Raw genomic sequence first — 21,403 nt, 5'->3', positions numbered from 1 at the left:
TGCTTGAGGAAAGAAGCAGGGCATGACTACATTTCTGGGGTTTTTTTTCTTGCAGTGGTTAACTGCACGGATCCAGGTATTCCTGCCAACTCGATCCGGGAAAGTAAGATTGAGCACGGTAACTTCACATTCGGCAGCGTCGTCTTCTACGATTGCAACCCTGGATATTACCTCTTCGGCTCCTCGGTGCTCACCTGCCAGCCGGTGGGCCAGTGGGACAAACCATTACCGGAATGCATTGGTAAAGTGGCATGTTTTAAAGTATAAAGTCATTTAATTATTGAAATGATAATTAAGGATCTTTTTTTGTATTTCGCACTAATTCCTTTGGGGTTGTGTGAGGAAGGCCATATGGTGTAAAAAGCTACCAAATCAAATACACGGAGTTACCCACTGTGGTGACCCCTTGTGAATAAGGCCACAGCCAAGAGTAACTTCTGTATTTAATGTGAAACTTCCAAGTGCCCCAACTAAAAACATATAGAGAAAAGATGAGTTTTTTCAGCTAAGTGTGCCCAATTTTATCTGTGTTCCCTCTTGCTTCTTAGAGTTTTGATAGTTTAAGTTGCTAAACAGTGTGATTGTGAGCATCTGTGTAATGTGGGATGCCCTAGTGGCTTATGGTTATGGCACACTGTGCCTAACTGAGAAATTGAGAAGCTGTCACAGGGCCAGTTGTTCAGGCAATAGTTAATGTTCCCTCAAAACCAAGCACTTAAATTGCAGCAACTACCATCTATATACTGTAGGGGTTATCCCAGGTTGTAATGTGGCTCTCAAACACCTGGTTCATCATGCACTCTGTTTCTGCACGAGGCTGCCAGCAGTAATGACCTATTTCTAGTGAAATTATCCAAAGTAAACCTTCACATTTTCCACACAGGCTCAAAAAGCACTTCATTTCATGGTAGAGAGATGACGCGCAGCATTTATTTTATCAAACAGAATAGTAATTAAAGAGATACACAGGAGTGTCTCTCTCAAATGTTTATTCACTGCTCCAGGCATCAGTGACTCTTTGTTACGAAATTAGCTTTGCAAAACTGCAGAATCTTACTTTGCATTATGAGACTAAGCTGATTAAATGATAGCTCCTACAAACAAGCATAAAGGTCAGAAGAAGAATAAAGTAGCAGGGAAAGTGATAAAGCAGGTTTTAGGTTTTAGGCTTGAAATCCATAGAGTGAGAGTTTTATATGAAGTGTGTCCACTCTGTTACACTGCACCGGGAATTTTTATTCAATTGGGTTTGTGCCTCATTAGGCACATTAAATCTGAAATAAAATAATAGATGATATAATAAAGTGTCATGTCTCACCTGTAATTTCAGTGCTTCAATATTGAAAGAAGTGTTTGAAAGAGATAGCCACAGAGGCGTAGTGCGCTGATTGCAACAATTCAAAAATAAGTAGATAAGTGGTCAGTAATTTTACTTGGGTGCTGTATGTCTCAGAGTTGAACTACCATTCTGTTGAGGTGGATGAAAGGTGATCATTCAAGTAAAGAAAGTAGAGAAGCTAATAATAGCCAGCCAATAATCCTGAAAATGGATCAGCCAGTTATAGGTACATCCAGAAAAGTGAGTAGTCACAAGAATACTACAAAATGGCAAAGAACCTATTAGACCAAGGAGTACAATTCTTTTGAATAACCAGAAAACCATTTGTCCTGCATGAGCAGAGCCTCAGAGGATTGAAATTCAAAGCTCTAGTAAGTCTGAAAAACAGAATACCAGATTGTAGTCGGCAAAAATTTACAGTAGAAACTGGAAGAGCTGGTGGAAAACGTTTTGTGAACTGATGAAACAAAAGTACACCTCTATGAAAATGAGAGAAAGGGGAAAGAAAATTTCTTGTAGTTTTTGGAATAAGCATACTGATATTTATTAATATTTATGGTAGAACCAACAGGATAAATCCCAAGGTGTAAAAAAGCTTTCTATGTGCTTCAATTTTGCCAGTTGCTTAAAAACTCAGAAAAATGTAATCTTTCAGCAAAGCAAGGGAGGGTGAAGATGAGAAATATCTGATTGACTCAGACAATCACCTGGTCTCAGCCTGATTGATTTGCAGTCTGCTTCCTGAGGACCACAACAAAAGGGAGCTGCAGAAAAAGTCCTGGAAAAAACATCACTAGAAAATACACAACGTTGTTCTCTGGTTATGGTCAGACTATTACATACACTCATCACAATTTCTTTCAACTTTAGTAGTTTGTCTTTGGCAGCATAAGAATGGTCAGACGAGACAAAGAAGGAGGTATTTGACCAGAATGACAAATACCTCCTAGAGGAGTAAAAGTGAGACTTTCTAATCTGAGAACACTGTACCAACTGTCAAGCATGGTGGTGGTAGCATCATACTTTGGGGTTGTTTTGCTGCCACTGGTACTGGTACATTGCACAAAGTGCAGTTACTCAACTTCACCTCAAAGCAACAGCTAGGCAATTTAAAAGTAGACATAGTTCGGTGTTTTCCTCAACCTACTGAAAATCTCCAGACTTTGCTTAAAAGCCACATCTGTGCTATGAAAGTCATGAACTTTACCAGTTCTGCAAAGAAGAGTGGTCAAACATCCAGCCACATTTCTACCAGAAGCTTGTTGATAGCTAACAAGAGCTTCTGGTCAAACTGCAACTTGCTAAAGGAACTTAAACCAAATATGGAATATACATACTTGGACGTGTATTCATACCCTGTGTGGATTATAAAAAATCCTAAATAAATTCAAACTTGCACACCCAATTTTGGTTTTTAAAGTCATTATGTATGTATACTGTACAACCATTCCACCCTGGAAAAACAACAGTTCAAAAAAATCATTCAAAGCACATAATTAAAATTACTGCAATATTCATGCCTGTGATGAATGTATGTAAACTTCTGAGCACAACTGTATATCAAAGCATTTGACTTCATTTGTATCATTCAAACTCTTTCTTTCAGTGTTTATGTTGTATGAACTTAAACCTGGCATTTTAGCTTGGTATCATTTATCTCTTTCAAATTGATTATCTTGTAGCATAAAGAGCTCAAACAACAAACACATCTGTAACTGTCCCAGTACTCACAGTGTGTCTGTGCATCAAATCACTTTTAGATGAAAAATGATTACGACAGTGCAGAAAGCAAATAAATTTCTCTTTTACACACCAAGGCACATTAATCTACTCAGACTGCATTTTCAACACAAGCTTCTCTGAACTCCTTATAGATTAGAAATCAAAGAAGTGTCCTGGACTAGCTGCTGCTTCTGACAGGGCGTCATTCATGTCCGGCTGTGTCACAATGATACACTGCATGTGCTTCATCCACCTCAGCTCACTAGATATTTTGATATTTCAATGAAATGGTAAATAATGCAGTCAAAATGGTTCCTCTTCTATTAAACTGTTTCTCATGAAATAGTTAAAAAATGTTGTTTTTTTTAAAAGAATCCCACTGGCACCGGTAATCGTGTGAATAGTGATTTCATCAGGTGTGTTGAGGCATGCAACAAAAATCCACCCATCCATTTTTTCATGCTAATAATTGCCCTTCTCCTCCCTCTCTATCATGCAGAAGTGGACTGTGGTCATCCAGGTATACCTCCGCACGCAGTCATGAGTGGGGAGAAGTTTACATTTGGATCCACAGTGCGCTACTCATGCCTCGGAGACCACCAGCTAATAGGAGACTCATCACTCACCTGTCAACTGAATGGACACTGGAGTGGTCCACTGCCCCACTGCTCAGGTACACAGATACACAGAAATTTAGGTGTGCATATAAACAGAGGCAGTCCTGAACACATTCAAGCTATAAAGCAATAAAAGTCTGGCTTTTTTACTTTGCCTTGAGAATTTTAAATCAGTATTCGGGTATTTTAGTTTATTTTGTAAAGTGCATTTAATCTCTGTCCTTTAATTTGTATTTCTAAATTAATGGAAAGTGATGTGATTCAAAGGTTTTATTTAAACACATTTTCCACACTTAACCTTTTGTGATATCCACACAAGAGGTTAAGTGTGGTTTTGGTTTGATTTGTGGAGCTTTGAGATATCTCTAGAATATCTCAACATGCTCCAGTATGATAGAGTTTAATGGAATTGTGTTTGTGGTGAAAAATTCAGCAGCAGCATCTTTTTCTTTTTTTTACAGAAGAAATGTCCACAGTTCTCTGAATAATGGCACAGGCTACTGTTAAATAGCATAAATTGAATTTGTCAATGCTAGGAGCAACACACACATAATTTAGTTCAATTTTTCAATCAGGTTTTAAGACAAATTAAACCAAAACTGTCTGTATTTGTGGAATAGTGCAAGACGTAGATAAACGAAGAGATAAGACTGCATTTTATTTGAAACCTACCAGATTATTCAAATGAATACAGCAACACAATGTCGAAAGGCTTCAGTGTGCTAGTATTAATGGGATATTGGGTCAGATATCAGCCAAGTCAGCCAATTATTGCCCACAAATTAAGGCCCTGTGGAGCTCTTACTGGATTTAATGTACATTTGCTCATTATTGCGAACAATTTTCCCATCTACTCAAAGCAGTATTTCACTTTTAGAGCAGGCACTCCTGTTTATCTGACATATCTGCATTTCGCTGATGAAGACCAGAAAAAGCACACAGAGCCAGATTAGTGCCGAACCGTAGCCCTTACTCATCGTTTCTCTTCATGATCCGGATGTATATATTTGGACCTAAACCAAAGAATTTGGCGACACAATTGTTGCTTCCTGCTGAGACACTCAAATTGAGTGAGCGATATCACCCTTGACAAAACCTCTTTTTTTTTCTTTTTTTTTTGTACAACTTTGTGTACTATGTTCAGTACATTAGGCCCGTGAATCTCCCCTTGATGTTTTCTGAAAACTGTAAAAAAAGAGAGAGGCTTATAGCATGTCTGCAGAACTTCAAACTTCCCCCTTAATCCCCCCTGAGCACTTTCCTCTCATCACACTTAAGCATTTCTGACCATTTAAGTGGATTCTCTTTACTGAATGTTCACTTTCTTTGCTCAACTCACTGACCCAGAAGTAATATTTGTAAGCAGACTTGTGTGGCGGTTATTTTTTCCACTTCTTTCAATGGGAGTGTGAACTCTCTACTTACCTAATACTTATATTCTATTTGCTCAGACAGTTGAGAAGTACTGAGGCAATACAGACGTTAGATTCCTAGGGCAGAGCGCAGATGCACAAGGAAGCACAGTCTCAAATTTATCCCCCATAGTTTTCATTTCATTATTTCATTGCAAAATAAAACAGAGAAAACAAATGCACAAAGGTTTAGTCTTTCTTGGAACCTACATTGTCTTGTGAACCAATAAAGCATATAATTGTACTGTTATTGGTTTTACAAAGCTAGATAATGATTCCAGGTATTTTTATTTTTATTGCCTATCACCTAGATTTTAAAAGCAGTTTGGCGTTTGATGGCAAGGCAATTTGATCAGCATGAGCTCAAATAGGGTTAACCCTAACCCTCTCTAACACTACCCTAAAATTCCTGTTTTTATCAGAGGAAACCTAGTTTTATACACTGCATTATTCTTGGCTAAATAAATAAAACAGTTAACGCCAGTCTTGTTTTTTTATTTAACTTGTCTAAACATAATCAACATCAACTCGTGAAAAATTTGACCACTGAAGCCAAAATCAGATCTGTTCCTGACTATCTATAATGTTGCTGTTAAGCGAGTAAATCCCTGGAGAAACTTGTCCTGCAGACCAACAGTCCTGGGTCACAACAACCAGATAATTCAATTGGAAATAAGAAACCTTTAGTTTACTGTAACCCAAGAAGTTAAAGGAAAAATATGGTCACAAAATATCGACTTTCCTTGTATATACTTAGATTACAAAATGCAGATTAAATAACTTTGTGCTGAAACACATTTTGTATTAATATAGCAGATGCTGCTTAAACGTAAAGTACTTCTTTCAAACCAAATACATTTGTGATCAAAAATGATCTTGAATCATCTCTGGGAACTTATTTGTGTAGTTAAAAAGAAAACCTTGGGGAGATACTACTCAACACCACTTTAAACAAATATAAGAAAATCTGGTTCCTCAGAAGCAAAATATTAAGAAAAGAGAAATGGCTCAAGACTTTGGCATAGTACTGCACCAGTTGCACTGGAAGGAAAATAGCCACAGGGCATGATGCTTCTGCCTCTTTGCTTAGCAGGTGGTGGTGTGTTCTTGGTGTTGAATGACTCACCTATAATCCTCCTTGCATAACTGTGGTTATTGAGGCCAGGCAACTCAATCTATGCGTCACTTAAACATATAAACTTGCCATTCGAAGCCTTTTTCTCAGACCCCTTCAAAGGCGTTGGTTTTAAAACACAGACATCCCCAGGTATGCACCTACAGGTCTCCTTGTATATTCTTTGGACACACTTTACAAGATCACTAACAAAAAGCTAATTATCTTTAGCATTGATAAGTTTCAAGACATTTAGTGAAATTTCAGACCCATCCTTCCATTTTCTTCCACATCATGGGTGGGCAGGTCACAGAATCAAAGATAGAGACAGAGGAGCGTCTGCGCTCACATTGACACCCATTGTGAATTTAGAATCAACAAATAATCTGACATTGTCTGGACTGTGCAAGGTAGAGAGAGTAATTGGAGGAAACCCACACAGGCACAGAAAGGACAAACAAACAAACTTCACACGGTAAGGCCCCAGTCTGGCCTTAAACCAGGAACCTTTTTGCTGTGAGCCGTCGGTGCTAACCACTGTTCCACTATGCTGTGGCAGTATTTTTCAGGTTTTAGCAAAGGGCCTGCACTCACCCATACATTGTACAACTGTTTAACTGATTATAGTTGGAATATGAAATACTGCATATAAAAGTGGCTGCAAGAGACATTCCTGACATGTGTAAATTTACATCACTACTACAAACTAAGGGGATAAGTTTGACAAGCTTGTTAAGTTTCAAGACATCTTTAAACTTTTAAACTAAACAGTTGGATGTGTGCATACTATTAAAATTTATGTATACATTTTTTTTTTAAAGAATTCAGCCATTTTATCTTTTCTTTTTTTTTTCCACTCTGACAGATGTATGCAGTGCAGTCACTCAGGCCCAGAAAAAGAACAGATGAAACCTTCATATCTCTAACGAATCCCTAATGTGGACTGACAAGCAGAACTATAAGCTATAGGTGCAGTATCTAAATACAGACTCGAGCAGGAAACTGTGACACTCAGAACTCGGATTATGTTGATACAGATCGGGAAGGCTTCGTTCCATCATGTTGTCACACGGTATTATATGTAACTGCAGCAGAGCTCCTAATTAACTATGAAAACTGCAGCTTATAATGGGAAGAATGTACCATTGTAGCTCACTAGCTCATCATTATGAGGCTTGATGAATTTAGACCTGGCAGTAAACATCTGTTCCAGCTGTAGCAGAAACAGGAACCACAACACAGCTGGAGCTCGGTTGTTGCCTACAGGAAGTGAAGTTGCGAAGCACCAAATGCCTGCAGAGTTTTAAATCAGTGCAAGTGTACACTTTAGCACCTAGTTTTAACTGGCACATCAGCCTAAAGAATTGTCAGAATTACTACAACCATGTTATCTATCTAGAAAATGTTAATCTGTGTTTAAATGTTTCTCTCGCTCTCTCTTTTTTTTCCCAAGGCCCTGCATGATGTCTCGTCCTTTTACTCTAAGCTCCTGCTTTGTTGATGGCCATATTTGTTTACAGAAAGGTTGCTACATTGTCTAGAGATAGCTTTATCAGTGCTATGGAAATACCACATTATCATTCTCAGAGAGTATTCATCGCCAGTAGCAACAAAATAAGTATAACTATAAATTAATCAGAAGTCCAGCCCAGCGTCAGCAGCGGTTCTCATCCATGCGCCCGTCTATGCATCTATCCTTCCGCTCTCATCTGCCGTCTCTTGTTAATTAGTACGATGGGTCTTAAAACCTCTTGCCAGTCCATTCCCCTTTTGTCCCAGTCTGTTGCATGGCTGAGTTGAAGGCCTTATTATTTCCTCACAAAGGGAGCCTGGTGAACGGACATTAACTCCCGATTCAAACCAAATCACCACCATCCCAATTAGTAAGATTATAGCTGTCACAGTGCATGCCGAGTCAGCCTGCCTCACCTAACCAGAGGAGACTAATGAAGTACCGACAGCTGCTGTGAGCCATATATACACACCCACACACACATAGAGAGACACATACGCACAACACTTGCATGCGCGATATACATGCATATTCTGAACTTGCACACAGAGATGAGAACAAGTACAAACACTCACATGTATGCTGTAATGGCACACATATATATGGAATGATGATATGGAATGATATACACATTCATGGCCAAACACAAACTTATCTTCTCCAGCTGTGGGCCCTTGACCTGACAAATGCAGTTTGTGCACATTTGAGCAGTGGGATGTGTGTAGAAGATATGAGCTTTGTGTTTGTGCAGCGAGGCTTTGTCAACAAGTCCAGTATTACTGCAGCTGTTTGCTGCTGTGTAAACGGAGAACAGCTGCAATCAAGCAGGCAGTGATGCACGGGGTGTGTGCACAGCTCAAGGAACAGGATCTTAAAGCCAATAAATATAAATCCATCAGAGAGATCATCTATCTGTGCATCTATCCTTCTATCAATTTAAATGTCTGTTTCTATAAATCTGTATCTCTCTGTTTCTGTTATTCCTCTGAAGCCAAACATTGGACTTTTTTTCTATCTTCAACTCCTTTCTGTGAGAGAATGCAGCAACAATAGTAGTGGCAGTTAGTGTTATGTGCTTCTTTCCTTTGGTCTGATGGATGTCTCTAGTGAATACAAAACTACCCCATCAAAGACTCCATCCTAAAAACGCACCATTCAGCTAGGCTTGCTCTTCATCGCAACGTAAAATCTTCAGCAGTGATGTCACTGCCCTGATTCCATACCTGTCATCTCTCTCTCATTTCCGATGGCTTAGAAGGAGAACACGTCCTATTTCTTTCAGCCGACAGAGACAAGACTAATGGAAACATAAAGGGAATTAGTGAGAGAGACAGCAACTTTTTTTATGATTTAATTCACAGACATGCATGATAGGTGGTGTGAGGTGGTGACACTGAAAGTACTGTATGTTCCTCCACAGAACAAAGGACAGAAGGTATATTTCAAGATAATGAAAAAGCATTTATCTCTAGAGGTCAAACTGTATTCATCATTTCTCATAGCCACAGCTGGTTGCCTTTTAATGCTAGCTCTGCTGATTTTATGGACAGAAAGCTCCTGGTGTCAAAATTATGAGAAGTATTGGTCCTCCAGGCTGTTGGCATGGTGACAACTGCTCATCGGTGCATTGTATGTTTTACGACTGGTTCCTGGAAGACTCAGGCATTATCCAGTTTGAGTCTAAGCCCTCTTTGTATTGTCTTCTGTCTGGCAGACAGGAACATTGCGTTGCAATTCACTGCCGTACAAACTTAAAAGGATCCATCTGAGAACGTACACACAGTCCGTGAGGTGGATGGCATCTTCGCCGTCTTGTTTTCATTGCTCAATGTCTGTTTTATCTCTCATTGCAGGTGACTCGACGGGCACCTGTGGGGATCCAGGCACACCTGCCCATGCCAGCAGGGAGGCAGGGAACTTCAAAGTGCGCAGCAAAGTGCGCTTTACCTGCGCAGTGGGACATACACTGTATGGCTCAGCAGAGAGGATCTGCTTCCCCAATGGGACCTGGTCTGGCAAACAGCCGTTCTGCAAACGTAAGAGAAACCTTTAAAATATCGCTTTGATGTTATGTATGAAACACGCTGGAGTCAAACTGAGAGCTAACACACAAATATTTCTTTACACAAAGGCACACATTTAAGCTCCTACAGATACAGAGGGAGCTGCGTGGTTCCATGAGGCCACGTACTGAATCCCGATAGTTTCTTGTCTTTCTGGTAGAAAGAAAAGAAACATGCAGCACTGAATATTACCAGATATCTGGTTTGAAGGGCTTTTCTTTTTTCAGCGATCAGACTTTATCCGTTTTAAACCTTATTTGGATTATACTGTAGGGTTATCCAGACAAAGTTCTTGAACCTCTGCTTTATGTCAAAGGGGCACTCCACCACATAAAGTTGGGTTTGGTTGTTGCAGGAAGCAGTAATCAACTGATGAAAAGGATTGTCTCTTTGGAGAGAGTCTCAAGTTTTAATATACAACTCATGTTACCAAAAAAGACGTGAAATAACCCTTGGGCTTACGATTTAAAAGACAATGGTTGCATTATGGGAAGGCCTGAAGCTTAAAGTTAGAAGAGAACTTCAGAAGTCTTTCAAAGTTTCTAAAAGTATAGTACAAATTGCTGTAAAGCCACTTTAAGCATTGTGCAAGTGCAAAATAAAGAATCAGCATCGGTTGTGGTATCCACAGTTTTCAAACAGGACGTGGCCTTTGCTTAAACACACAATGTATGCAACATATTGGCTGCATTCTAGCACATACAAAAAGATGGATAAATAGCTCTCTGCTGCAGTCTGGTATTTTCTGCCAGCACATGGTGCTGTGACTAGCTTCCAGATTGCAGCCGAAAAATTCATTAATTCTAGACACCTAAAGCCAAGTTCCTTTTGGATTGTGATAAATGAATCATTGTGGATTTTGAAGATATTAGTTCACAGAATGCCAGCTCTACATCTTGCATAAATTAGCCCCAGGGGTCAACCGGATATTGATGCAAATGTTTGACTGCTTCTCCGCTCCTCAGCTTACTGTCCACCAGCTTGGATGAGTGCCAGTGTCATTTTTAATATAATCAGCAAATGCACAGGTCCTCTGAACTACTCTGCCTTTCATTCCATCTCCTGACTTTCTTTCTTTCTTTTCCCCCCTTTCTCTAGCGTTCATTTCTCCAACACAGGCCCCTCCTCTTCTGATTTCTCTCGGTCTTAATCTCGTTGTCTAGCCATCTTCTCATCCCTATCTGCCATCTAACCCTCTTCCCTCTCATTCCCTCACTTTGTGTTCAACCTCTTCCTCCCTCTCTTTATTACCAAGCGTCTCTCTTCCACTAGCTTTTTATCTGTCCATCTCCCAGCTGAACTCCTGATTTAAAGATTACTTTAACTATCCATTCAACCGTCGGGAGTCAGGGAGGGGGACAGGAATTCACTGGAGCCTGAATGTGTTTCTGTGCTGTCTGCTTGTGATCTAAAACCCTGTCTCATGTTAAAGTCCATCCATTCATTATCCACAACCCCTTTACAGTCTCCGGAAAAACACTCAGTGTGGATATTCAACATGATATACATCTCACGTTGCCACGAGGGTCTGTTTTGTGTGTCTGTCATCGTGTCGATCTTGAATTATTAAAAAGAGGTGAGAAAAGAGGCTGCCGCACTTGATTTTTGGTAAATACACACAACAGCACATGCATACATTCTGTGGCTATATGTGCTCACGCATGTGTGTGTGTGCATTTGCAGAACAGAGCTGTGAGCATGCTGGCAGTTGGTATGTTGGTATGTGGCTGAGTGATGCGTTTGCACCTCAGTGAGTTTCTGCGTATGCACACATGTTAATTGAGAAATCACCACCACACTTGCAACACGTCTGTCTCCTACTAGAATCACTATTTCACATTTTCCAGGCAATTAGGTGATTGAGAGAGCAGATCACTTTTGTAATTAGACATGATTTGAAGCAGAAGAAAAACACATGAAACAAACTGTCCTCTCTACTCTTCAGTGAAAAAAATGAGCAGATTTCAAAAACACTGAAAGGGATTCCTGAGTGGGGGGAAAAAAAAAATCCCAATCCCCGGTGCTTTTCTACCGCACTGGAAACATTTTTCTCCCTATCATAGGATTGCTCAGCCACATTTCAGCTTTATTATCATTATAAGTGCGCCCTGAGTCCTTAGCTGTAACTGTTCACATTACCCCCTCGCTTTTAGACAGCACTGCCATCACCATAGATGTACTGTAGGACTTGACAGTACACAAACTGCACTTTATTTACTGATGACTCATCAATACTGCGATAAGGTTTTGTGTACCACTGCATCAGTTCTGCTCATTAGCCTCTCTTAATAAAGCTCTATAGATTAGTTGTTCTTTACTGCTTTATTCACAGCTTCTCTAAAAAACAAAAAAACAAGCAGCAGTGCTTTCTTACGTCCCGTAATGGGAGGCACAAAGACATAATGAGGAACACAAGCCGAGGATTTCAGTCTGCCCTTTGCAGACTTTCCACCTGAGAGTTAATCAGACACAAGTCAAGAAACTGCAAACATACAGCAGGTCAAAGGCAAAACAGCAATTATTCCATAAATAAATATTTATATTCACAGTATAGTGCGTGAATATGTCCTTTCACAGCCATTTAATCCCCTCGGGACCTTCAGAAGTCATCTTGAAGCCACCTTCGGGGCTTCTAACCCACTGATATGGAAAATAGAAAATCCATTACTATTTTACACCTCTGACCTTCACATCCTGTCTTTTCTCCCCTGTATTGCAGCGGTACAGTGCGGGAATCCAGGTACCCCGGCTCACGGTCGTATTTCCCGTTTGGATGGCACAACCTTCTCCCATTCTATCGTGTATTCGTGTATGGAAGGATATTTCCTCACTGGTTCGCCTACACGCCAGTGTTTGGCAAATGGCACATGGTCTGGCACAGCTCCAAACTGCACAAGTGAGTTTTGCACACACAGACACATGAAAGGAGGATGTAGTTGTGTCTCGTAGTCATGGTGGATTTCTTTAAAAGGCCTCTCCGCTGCACAGCGTTCACACTTTCATTAGAAAATGAGAAGAAGAGCAGCTGTGTCAGTAGTCACTGTTAAAGGCTATGCTGTGATCGGTGTCTGATCAATAAGATGTGGTCAGGCATAGTCCAGATTCTGTCACTGCGGTGAACAGGGAACACACATCTTAGGGATTTCAGTGTTGCTTCGTTAATCACATTTAGTTCAGTCACACTTAAGTCTGGCAGTCGTTGAATTTGTTACTCAAGAACTAGAACACACGCGCACACAAAGAAAAAGTTAGAAAATAGGACAAGAACGATTAGGCACTCCTCTGGGTGTGATGGGTAAACACAAATTCAATGTGGAAAAGGATGATCAGCACAATAATGCACAGCGAATGTACTGTTAGCATAGCAGATTGAATCAGCAGCCAGTCTCGTTCTTTGTATAATGTATGATCAAGTTGAACACGATGGACATTGAACCTGATGTTGTGCCCTCTTTCATCTGAAATCACGTGTGCCGGGAGCGCTGCTGAAATATATGATATCGATTAAGACAAATCTCTTTGAGCCTGTTCGCCCAGTGAAGCATCAAAGATGTCAGGCAGTTTTTATTGTCTGGATCTTGGCAAATGAGCCTCAGAGTAATTAAGAAGTATTCCAATCTATATTCAGTTTGCATCAGGATGACTTTGAAACAAAATTACACATTGTTCTTCTCTCTGAAAGTCCCCATATTCTCTCTTCCTTATTCTTTTTGCTTGTTATTGAATGACAAGAAAAAGATAAATGGTGTGGATGTAATTTTCAATTCTGGATTGAAATGGGTCTCTGGAGAGAGATGCACAGGGAAGGAGTGAAGAAAGCGAACGACTGGGGAAAAAATGGGTTTGAATAATAATGATCAAACGTGCAGTAAAGCAGAGGAGCTTTCTTAGCTCTTTTTCCCACTTTGGAGCGTGCTCATCCCCAAACTTCTTCTCTTTTGTACTATCACTTCACATTAAAGTTTAGTGGTCAGTTCAGGGACATCAACACTTAGGATGCCAGGATTGGCTCACTGTGCCTTCATTAAGGAGGCAATCATTTTCACGGTTCATGGGTAATCGATCATGTAGGTTACCAGATCAAAGTCACACAACACTCTCAAGGGGAGAGAGAAAAGTTTGAACTTTATTTTTTTCTCCCCAGAAACTCTTAGCGGATGATACATGAAATTTATAGAGCATGTTCAGAAATTAGCAAATGAGATGAAGTGTATTAAGGAAAGAGAGTTGCTCAGTGAATTGTGAACTAAAACCATAAAAGCACTTTGTCAAATAAATGGCGAACAGGGATTTTTTTTTAAAGTGAGAATATTTGCCGTTTAATACACTCTAATTCAGTTGATTTCTCTGCTATCATCATATTTTCGCTTCTCTTGTCTGTGCGTTTCTCTGTCAGTTTAAGTGTAGTATTGGATTCCCCAAGTGGTGCAGAGGGATTACTGTACATGAAGGCATTTCTGAAGCGATCCGTTTCTTCAAATTGGAGTTCTTTTTTCCTAAGTAGCTAAAATATACTAAGTAATTGGTCGGCTCACATTGCTTTAGAAAAAGAAAATCAGTGATATAGCATCATGTGTCACTTCTTGGTCTTCTTCTACTACTTCTTCTTTTGGCTGCTCCCTTTAGGGGTCACCACAGTGTATCACCTGCTTCCATCTCAGCCTGTCCTCCTTGTAGAATCTGAGTATATGTTACTAACGTTCCCAAAGTATATCACAGTACAGAAAACAATATTAAACTTTCAAGAAGCAAGAAAAAAATGTTCATGAAGATTTACTGGAAGCAGCTTATTGACTTAATTTCTCACAGCAAGTAAGTGCACTGAAAGAAGCTGCATAGTTAAGTTAAATTGTTGAAGTCGGTAGCCTGCAGCTGTTGTGCACTGTGCTTGCTTAACTTGAGTTTTCACTTCCCATAGATAGACATGCATAATTAAAGATTTACAACTGTATACACACATTGTTTCCTCTTTCTTTCTGCGCCTTTCTTCTGGAAAGATGACTTTTCCACCTCCTCACAAGATGGTCACCTGACACCGGCTAAAATCTTTATGAGCTGTCCTTGATTTATGCCAGCAGCTTCTGACATGGGTTTGAAGAGATGTGCCATGCTTAATTGAAGATAATGTGTAATTTTGGTGGCTTCAAATGAACTGTGCATATAAAATGTGGCAACACAAAATATGCAGTGAACATTCATATATACTGTGCATAATCTTAGTACAGATTCAGAAACCCAGGTGTAATCCAGACCATAAGCATATGTGACGCAGCATGTGAAAGCCATGCTTTCTTGTATTTGTTGCCTGAAATTTGTAGAATAACATGCAAAAAACAGGTTTTATTTATCATTCTTTGTCAATGACTTTTTATCTTGAAGATGTCAAACTGTGTCTGTTCTTTGAGTTATTGTGATTCAGTAACAATGCAGATAGATAAATACTCACTCGTACAGATACAGACACTTATAATGGCCACCTCATCAGTGACTGTATTGTCATGTGTGGAATTCTGGCCAATTGCCGGGTGATGGGTGCTTGTAATGACATCTCCCGCCTGTGACATGGATGATGCAACCATGAGTAGTAATGCCCCTAAGTAGTATTTAGGAAAACCAGTGGTAATATCTTGTGTAACCACCAGGGGGAGCAGTGTGGAGCCGCATTGCTTTAGAGCACAGGTGTCCAACTCCAGGCCTCCAGGGCCGGTGTCCTGCAGGTTTTAGACGTGTCCTTGGTCCAACAAAGCTGATTTACATGGCTAAACGACCGAACAAGCTGGACAGATTATTGCTGACTTGTGTTTCTGAACATGAAAGCATAAAATGATTATTTCATTGCATTGCTAATGTTCTTATACAAAATGCAAATTTTAAATTGAAATTTGAACTCACTGCGATTGCGCAACAATATGTTTAAGTGTGTGTATTTCTGTCAGAAATATTTGGCACTTTTTTCTGAATATTTTTGATAATTAATGAGTGAAACACTGGGTGTAGGAGTGAACCACAACGATTTGGCACTGTGCTTAAAACTATTGGTAATTCTCGCCAGTTATGCTTTCCAAATAAATTAACAGTCATAGCATATGCATGCTTTCTCAAGTTGTCTGCAGCTAATCTTGGTCTATCACCTTTGTGATTTATATTAATACTCTAGTTTAAAACTTTTGTGCTCTGAATGGGACACTCCAAGTCCAACAACTGGTACATGTCCTGCAAATAAATGTCCAACAGGCAGCATTTATTTATTTAGTTATAGGAAAAACTCCATATGCTGAGAAGTAACAGTTATTGTTGTTCAACCTGGTCTTCATGAGTGACCATTGAAACAGCACTCTGCCCCCATAGGATATGATTTATTTTATCAACTAAGCAATTGGGAGATTATCAACAGCTGATACCTATTTTATACATTTTCTATATTGTTTCTTGTGATTGTGCGATCAAAGATCATCATCATCATCATATGAGCCCTCAACCTGAATGTAGAGAAAAACCACTCAAAATGTATGGAAAAGAACCATCTGGATGCTGATGATAAATAAATAAATAAATACACACTTTGAAAAAAAGAACTTGTAAAAATATGTTATGCAGTAAATTGCTGGGTGTGAACCACCTGCATTTTTTTTAACTATCCATCCATGCTCCGCGCATCTCTGATAAATCGCTGCAGTAATTTTAAGGGTAACTTTTACAGACAGCGGATTCCTTTGTCACAATAAGGTGATCGTTCAAACAGCTCTCTCACCCCCCCCACCCCCCCTCAGAAGGCCAATGACTGCAAAAAAACTCTGGCCAAAGATCCGCTGTAGGCTGTTTGTGATTTTAACACATATAAACAGTATCCCAGGAATCACTGACAGCAGGTATTTACACAAAACTGGTACAAAAACAATCATTTTCTTTGTATTTTCCTGAACCAGCCCCCCCCAAAAATGCTATGCAGCCCAAACAGCTGATAAGTTACACACACTCTGCAGTTGAGTAAAGAGGCGTGTTTATAGTGGAAAGTAGACGCTCCCCAGGAGAAGAAAAGGTGGATGCCTAGCTTCTGACATTCAGCTGAGAGCTCGCTGTGAGTTAACAGTCAGCCGGCTGACCTCTGGTTGAAAGTGGCAGTTTTCAGTGGCTATATCTGGAGCATGTATATTAAATAGTAAATATCTAACTAATAACTAATAATTTATTTGACATTAATTTCGAGAGGATGATAAATCTTACTAGTAAATACTAAACTTTATTTAATAAATAAAAGCGGCAGCACTCTTGACTTAGGGAATGGCTGGTGTAAGCCTATCTGAAGTTGAGTATTTTTCACATTTCCTGTCAAATATCACACAGGCAAATTTTTGTTCAGACAGTCAATATTACCAGAAAATGAACCTTACATGCTTTGGTGAGACCCAGATGTTATCTTTCCTCCACAATGCACCACAGAAAAGCTTGTCCTTGTAGTGTAATTACTACATTATTACATGAGTAGTCAAATATCATAGGGCTAAATTCTTAGAATTCGAAACATGGTTTACGTTATCTGACTTAGACTGGAAGTTGATGACAAGTTTAATAAGTAGTAAGTTACTGTGTGCAGAGCCACAGAACCACTTTGGGTGAGGAATATTATGACAACTGCACATTAAACATCAAATGTATCAGTACCAGCTCCACTGCAGTTTATTCTTTGTCAGATTATGATATTTGGGGCAGGAATCTGTAAGAAGGATGCAGTACGGCATTGCTTCAGTTAACAGAAAAAGCACACAACAAATGACTATACATGCCAAACAAGCATAAAGGGTGCTGTTGTGGTTTTATGTTAATTTTCAAAATAAATGAGACTAGATTGTTCACATAGTGACATCAGTTTCAATCTCGTAAAATGAAGAATCCAGCTTTTCCCATGTGTTCTGTCAGAATACAAAGCTGGTTTTACCCAGGAAGGAAATACATCTCCAAGTGCTGAATTCCTTGGCAATAACCAAAAATAAACAAACAGAAATTAATTTAAGGGTGGAGGCGTTAGCAGTGACAGCCATATGCATCAAACTGACTTCTTACATTAAGGTGAACAAGTCAGGAAAGATTTTGTAATAAGTATGCACAAATTAGAGCCTCCGAGATGAAACGAGGGCTATGAAAAAGCAATCAAATAAAGGCTGGCAACTATAATTTCATCAGCGGTAGCACTGGGTTAAGACCTGACAACATACTGGGCCAACACTCAGCCATCTGTTTACTTTGGAGAAATTGTGCCATGAAAAGAAGCCAAGAGTAGGGATATGAAAAGAAGAGACTGCACAAAATACATTATTATTATTTTTATTAGTTCCTCTGCTGATTTAGACAAATTATATAACTAGAGTGGCGTAATCTAGAATGGAGAAGTGCAAGTAAACATTACGATTACTGTTAGTAGTATTATGACAATGTAGGTGTCACTTAGTCTTATGTCATGTGCACAGCAAACTGGCAATGTAGCTATTCCTTATTTTCACATAACATTATGTCAGATGCCTGGAAATCATTTTTAGTTATGTTAATGCATCGAACACTTAAGAGGCCAACGAATACTGTGTTCCTTAGACGGCATCTAAAAGAGCTGCTTTATAAAATAATGATTCATTGTTACTTTATTACTGTCCACCTATCATTTATTTGTCACGTGGGCTTTTAGAAGTCATTTGAGAAACTGCTTGTATGTTGCTTTCAGTTACAAAATTATTACATTCAGACTAAAACCTCAGTGTATCTAAAAGTATCATTAAAAACCCCACGTCACTATATTCTGCTCTCAGCTCCCATTCAGGACATCCAATGGAAGTAGCTTTCTTTTTAAGAACTTAAGGATTGTAATGAAATAAACTGAATCTCAGTTTTCTGAAAAGTCCAAGTAAGCAACTTTTGTTACAAACATAAATTCACATAAATGGTGGCTGTATGCACCTTTTGGCTTGTGAAGCTGACTCTTAAAGCCCAAAGGTGGGGATTCTGACTTCCACTATCTTGATATTTTGTAGCAGAATGCAACAAGTAAAGAGCTGGATGCAAAAACCGAGGGAAATGGTACACACCTTTTCATTCACAGTGTTGACCAGTTCAGATACCTAACCTGTTTTACCTTCCTTTTTGATTGCAAATGGGAAATATTTTACAAAATAAATGTTGTATGAAATGTGACTTAAAACTATAATTATGACCAAAAACACTCCAGGGAAGTGTTTACTGAGGTCATAGTTCAAGGGAACAGTGCTGTCTTTTTCCTTTGGGATAGATAAGTCACCCCATGCTCTCCATTAGAAAGAAAGCAGATTCAAAGTGTTCACTGGCTTCACTATTCAGATCCAGAAGCCACACTGGTAGCCTCATCGATTACAAAGACCAGCTGAAATACAAACAACATAGAAGAAAAGTACTTTTATGTATCTGTAAAACTGCAGCCAAGCTAGTTTTTCCAGTAATTCTTTACAGATAAATGTCCCTCAGAGGTGAATTGCTACTCTCTACTCTCTCATGTCCAACAGCTCATTACAGACCTGCCAAATCACACAAAAGGCAATACCCTGATCAGTCATACTTAAGTTGAACCAACGTTGCTTCTGGCAATTCACGACTACACAGAACAATTTGATTCATACGAGTGAAAGAATACTCAGAACCAATTAACATTTACCAGTCACGAACATATAACTACCGACTAGCTGGTGGCAAACACGCAGCGTTAAGTTTTTTGTGTTTTTTGTGCAGACATCTCCTGTTCTTGTCACTGTCTTGGGTATGAATTATGGGTCGAGGTGTAGCAATGATCATCATGCACAGCTGTAAATGTCACAGATATTTCAGTCATTTGATAAAATATTAGTATGACCGCTGTATCATTATTAAACCTGAAAAGAATAATCCTAACCATGATGAAGTACACAGTGATGTCGCAGTGGCACAAATAAATGCAAGATTAGGAAAAGAACTAATGATTAATGATACAAAGGAAGACTAAAAATAGAAATGTTGCTTTATGTTTCATGTTGAAGTTCACTCCACACCATTAAGGATGATTTCTGATGCAGTGCTTATTTTTTACTACCAATGGCAGTGATCACCTGTGGCGATCCCGGTATCCCAGCAAATGGACTCAGGTTTGGCGACGACACCACAGTGGGCCAGAATGTGACATTCATGTGCCAACTGGGGTATGTGATGGTGGGAGGGGACAACTCTTTCACCAGGACCTGCACCAGCAATGGGACGTGGAGTGGAACCATGCCAGCATGTCAAGGCAAGTACCTCCCACAGATACGCATTTCTCCTACACTGTATCAAAGACTTGCTGCGGTGGACGTTCAACCTTGATAACCATCAGACAGCGTTGTAACAACCTTGGCATGCCAGCACACTGTCACGCACAATCTAAAGTGTATGCTTACATCCAGAGATCTAATGAGATTAGCAAGAAAGGTGACACAGGCTTCCTGTGTAGTCAGATACTGCCATATACTCCTCACTTAAGCGCACTGATAATGCAAATGGCAATGACACTGAAAGACATAAACCTATTTGCATAATAAGGTGCATATATTTGAAACGTACACATCCACACATAGAAATAAAGCCATTTTTAATGTGTTTCTCAAAATATCACCCATTTAATGCAAAAATCTTGCTACTTTTTATGCTTCACTGTCTATGGCCACATTCTCAGCTGGATTAAAAAAAAACTGTATATCTCCATCTATGATGATTTCATCCCCCAGTCTAGAGTTGCACCTGTGAATGCAAAGAGCCGATGCTAAAAGTTCTCTGACACCTGGTGATGGATGGCTAATAAGTCCTCTCCATCACCACAAGGATACCTCTAATTGTACCCCAACAGTTAATCACTGGAGTCCTCTCCCTGAAGTTTGTGCCCATTCTACTCTATGATTAACATCAAAGTTGGAAAATCCAGGAAGAGGACTTAGCTGTTGTACGCCCATCAGCGATACATCACTCCGTGATTTATGACGCCTGAGTGGAGGCATAGATTAGCATTTCTGCGCTTGACACTCAAAAGTAAGTATTGCAGGGAAGATTAACTTGTGCAGCGAACAGCTCAAGAGTACACCAGGAAGGGGAAGAGCCCACAAGGCTAATAGGGGCTCATTGTTGCTAAGGAACTGTTCCCAGGCTGCTGTCTCAGTTACAGTGAAGCAGGCCTCTTGAGGTAGACGAAAGGACAAATGAAATGAAATAGGCAGGTTGTGAGAGGTTCAAACCTCCTTTGAGTTTGTTTTTTGTGTTTCTACTTGTAACCCATATATAAGACTTTTTGGGGGGGGATCCAAAGATAGTTAAGCTCATAAGTAGCTGTTTAAGCCAGGCTACTTCTTGCCCTACTAATCTTCTCAACCTTGTCTTGAAGATTAAAAAATTACAAAATTCAGTCTGACAGTAATTGTAATATTTTATTAGTGCTATTCAATATTAACGTGCCGTGTTCTGGGGTATTGTACGGTGAAGCTGTTGGTTGAATTGATGGTCCCACAGCTGTTTAAACTGGGAGAGAAAAGAAGACAGAGGGCAATGGGTGTATATGTGCAAGTGTATAACCCTCATGTGTGTATATTAAAAGTGTGTGACATTGCTA

The 21,403-nt window shown here is 39.6% G+C and overlaps 1 protein-coding gene across 4 annotated transcripts in view; it reads left to right on the top strand.

Annotated features, from left to right (window-relative positions):
- LOC113032123 (CUB and sushi domain-containing protein 3-like) overlaps positions 1-21,403 on the top strand; it is a 245,265-nt gene that overhangs the window by 200,298 nt on the left and 23,564 nt on the right. For all 4 annotated transcript variants that reach the window (XM_026184799.1, XM_026184798.1, XM_026184796.1 and 1 more), the window contains 5 exons: positions 56-241; positions 3,561-3,734; positions 9,571-9,753; positions 12,500-12,676; positions 19,874-20,056. In XM_026184799.1, coding sequence (XP_026040584.1) covers positions 56-241; positions 3,561-3,734; positions 9,571-9,753; positions 12,500-12,676; positions 19,874-20,056 — 903 coding nt within the window. The remainder of the gene's footprint in view (positions 1-55; positions 242-3,560; positions 3,735-9,570; positions 9,754-12,499; positions 12,677-19,873; positions 20,057-21,403) is intronic.

Source organism: Astatotilapia calliptera, chromosome 11 (assembly GCF_900246225.1).
Source record: "Astatotilapia calliptera chromosome 11, fAstCal1.2, whole genome shotgun sequence".
Lineage (NCBI taxonomy): Eukaryota > Metazoa > Chordata > Actinopteri > Cichliformes > Cichlidae > Astatotilapia > Astatotilapia calliptera.
This window is presented reverse-complemented; position numbering and strand designations above follow the sequence as displayed.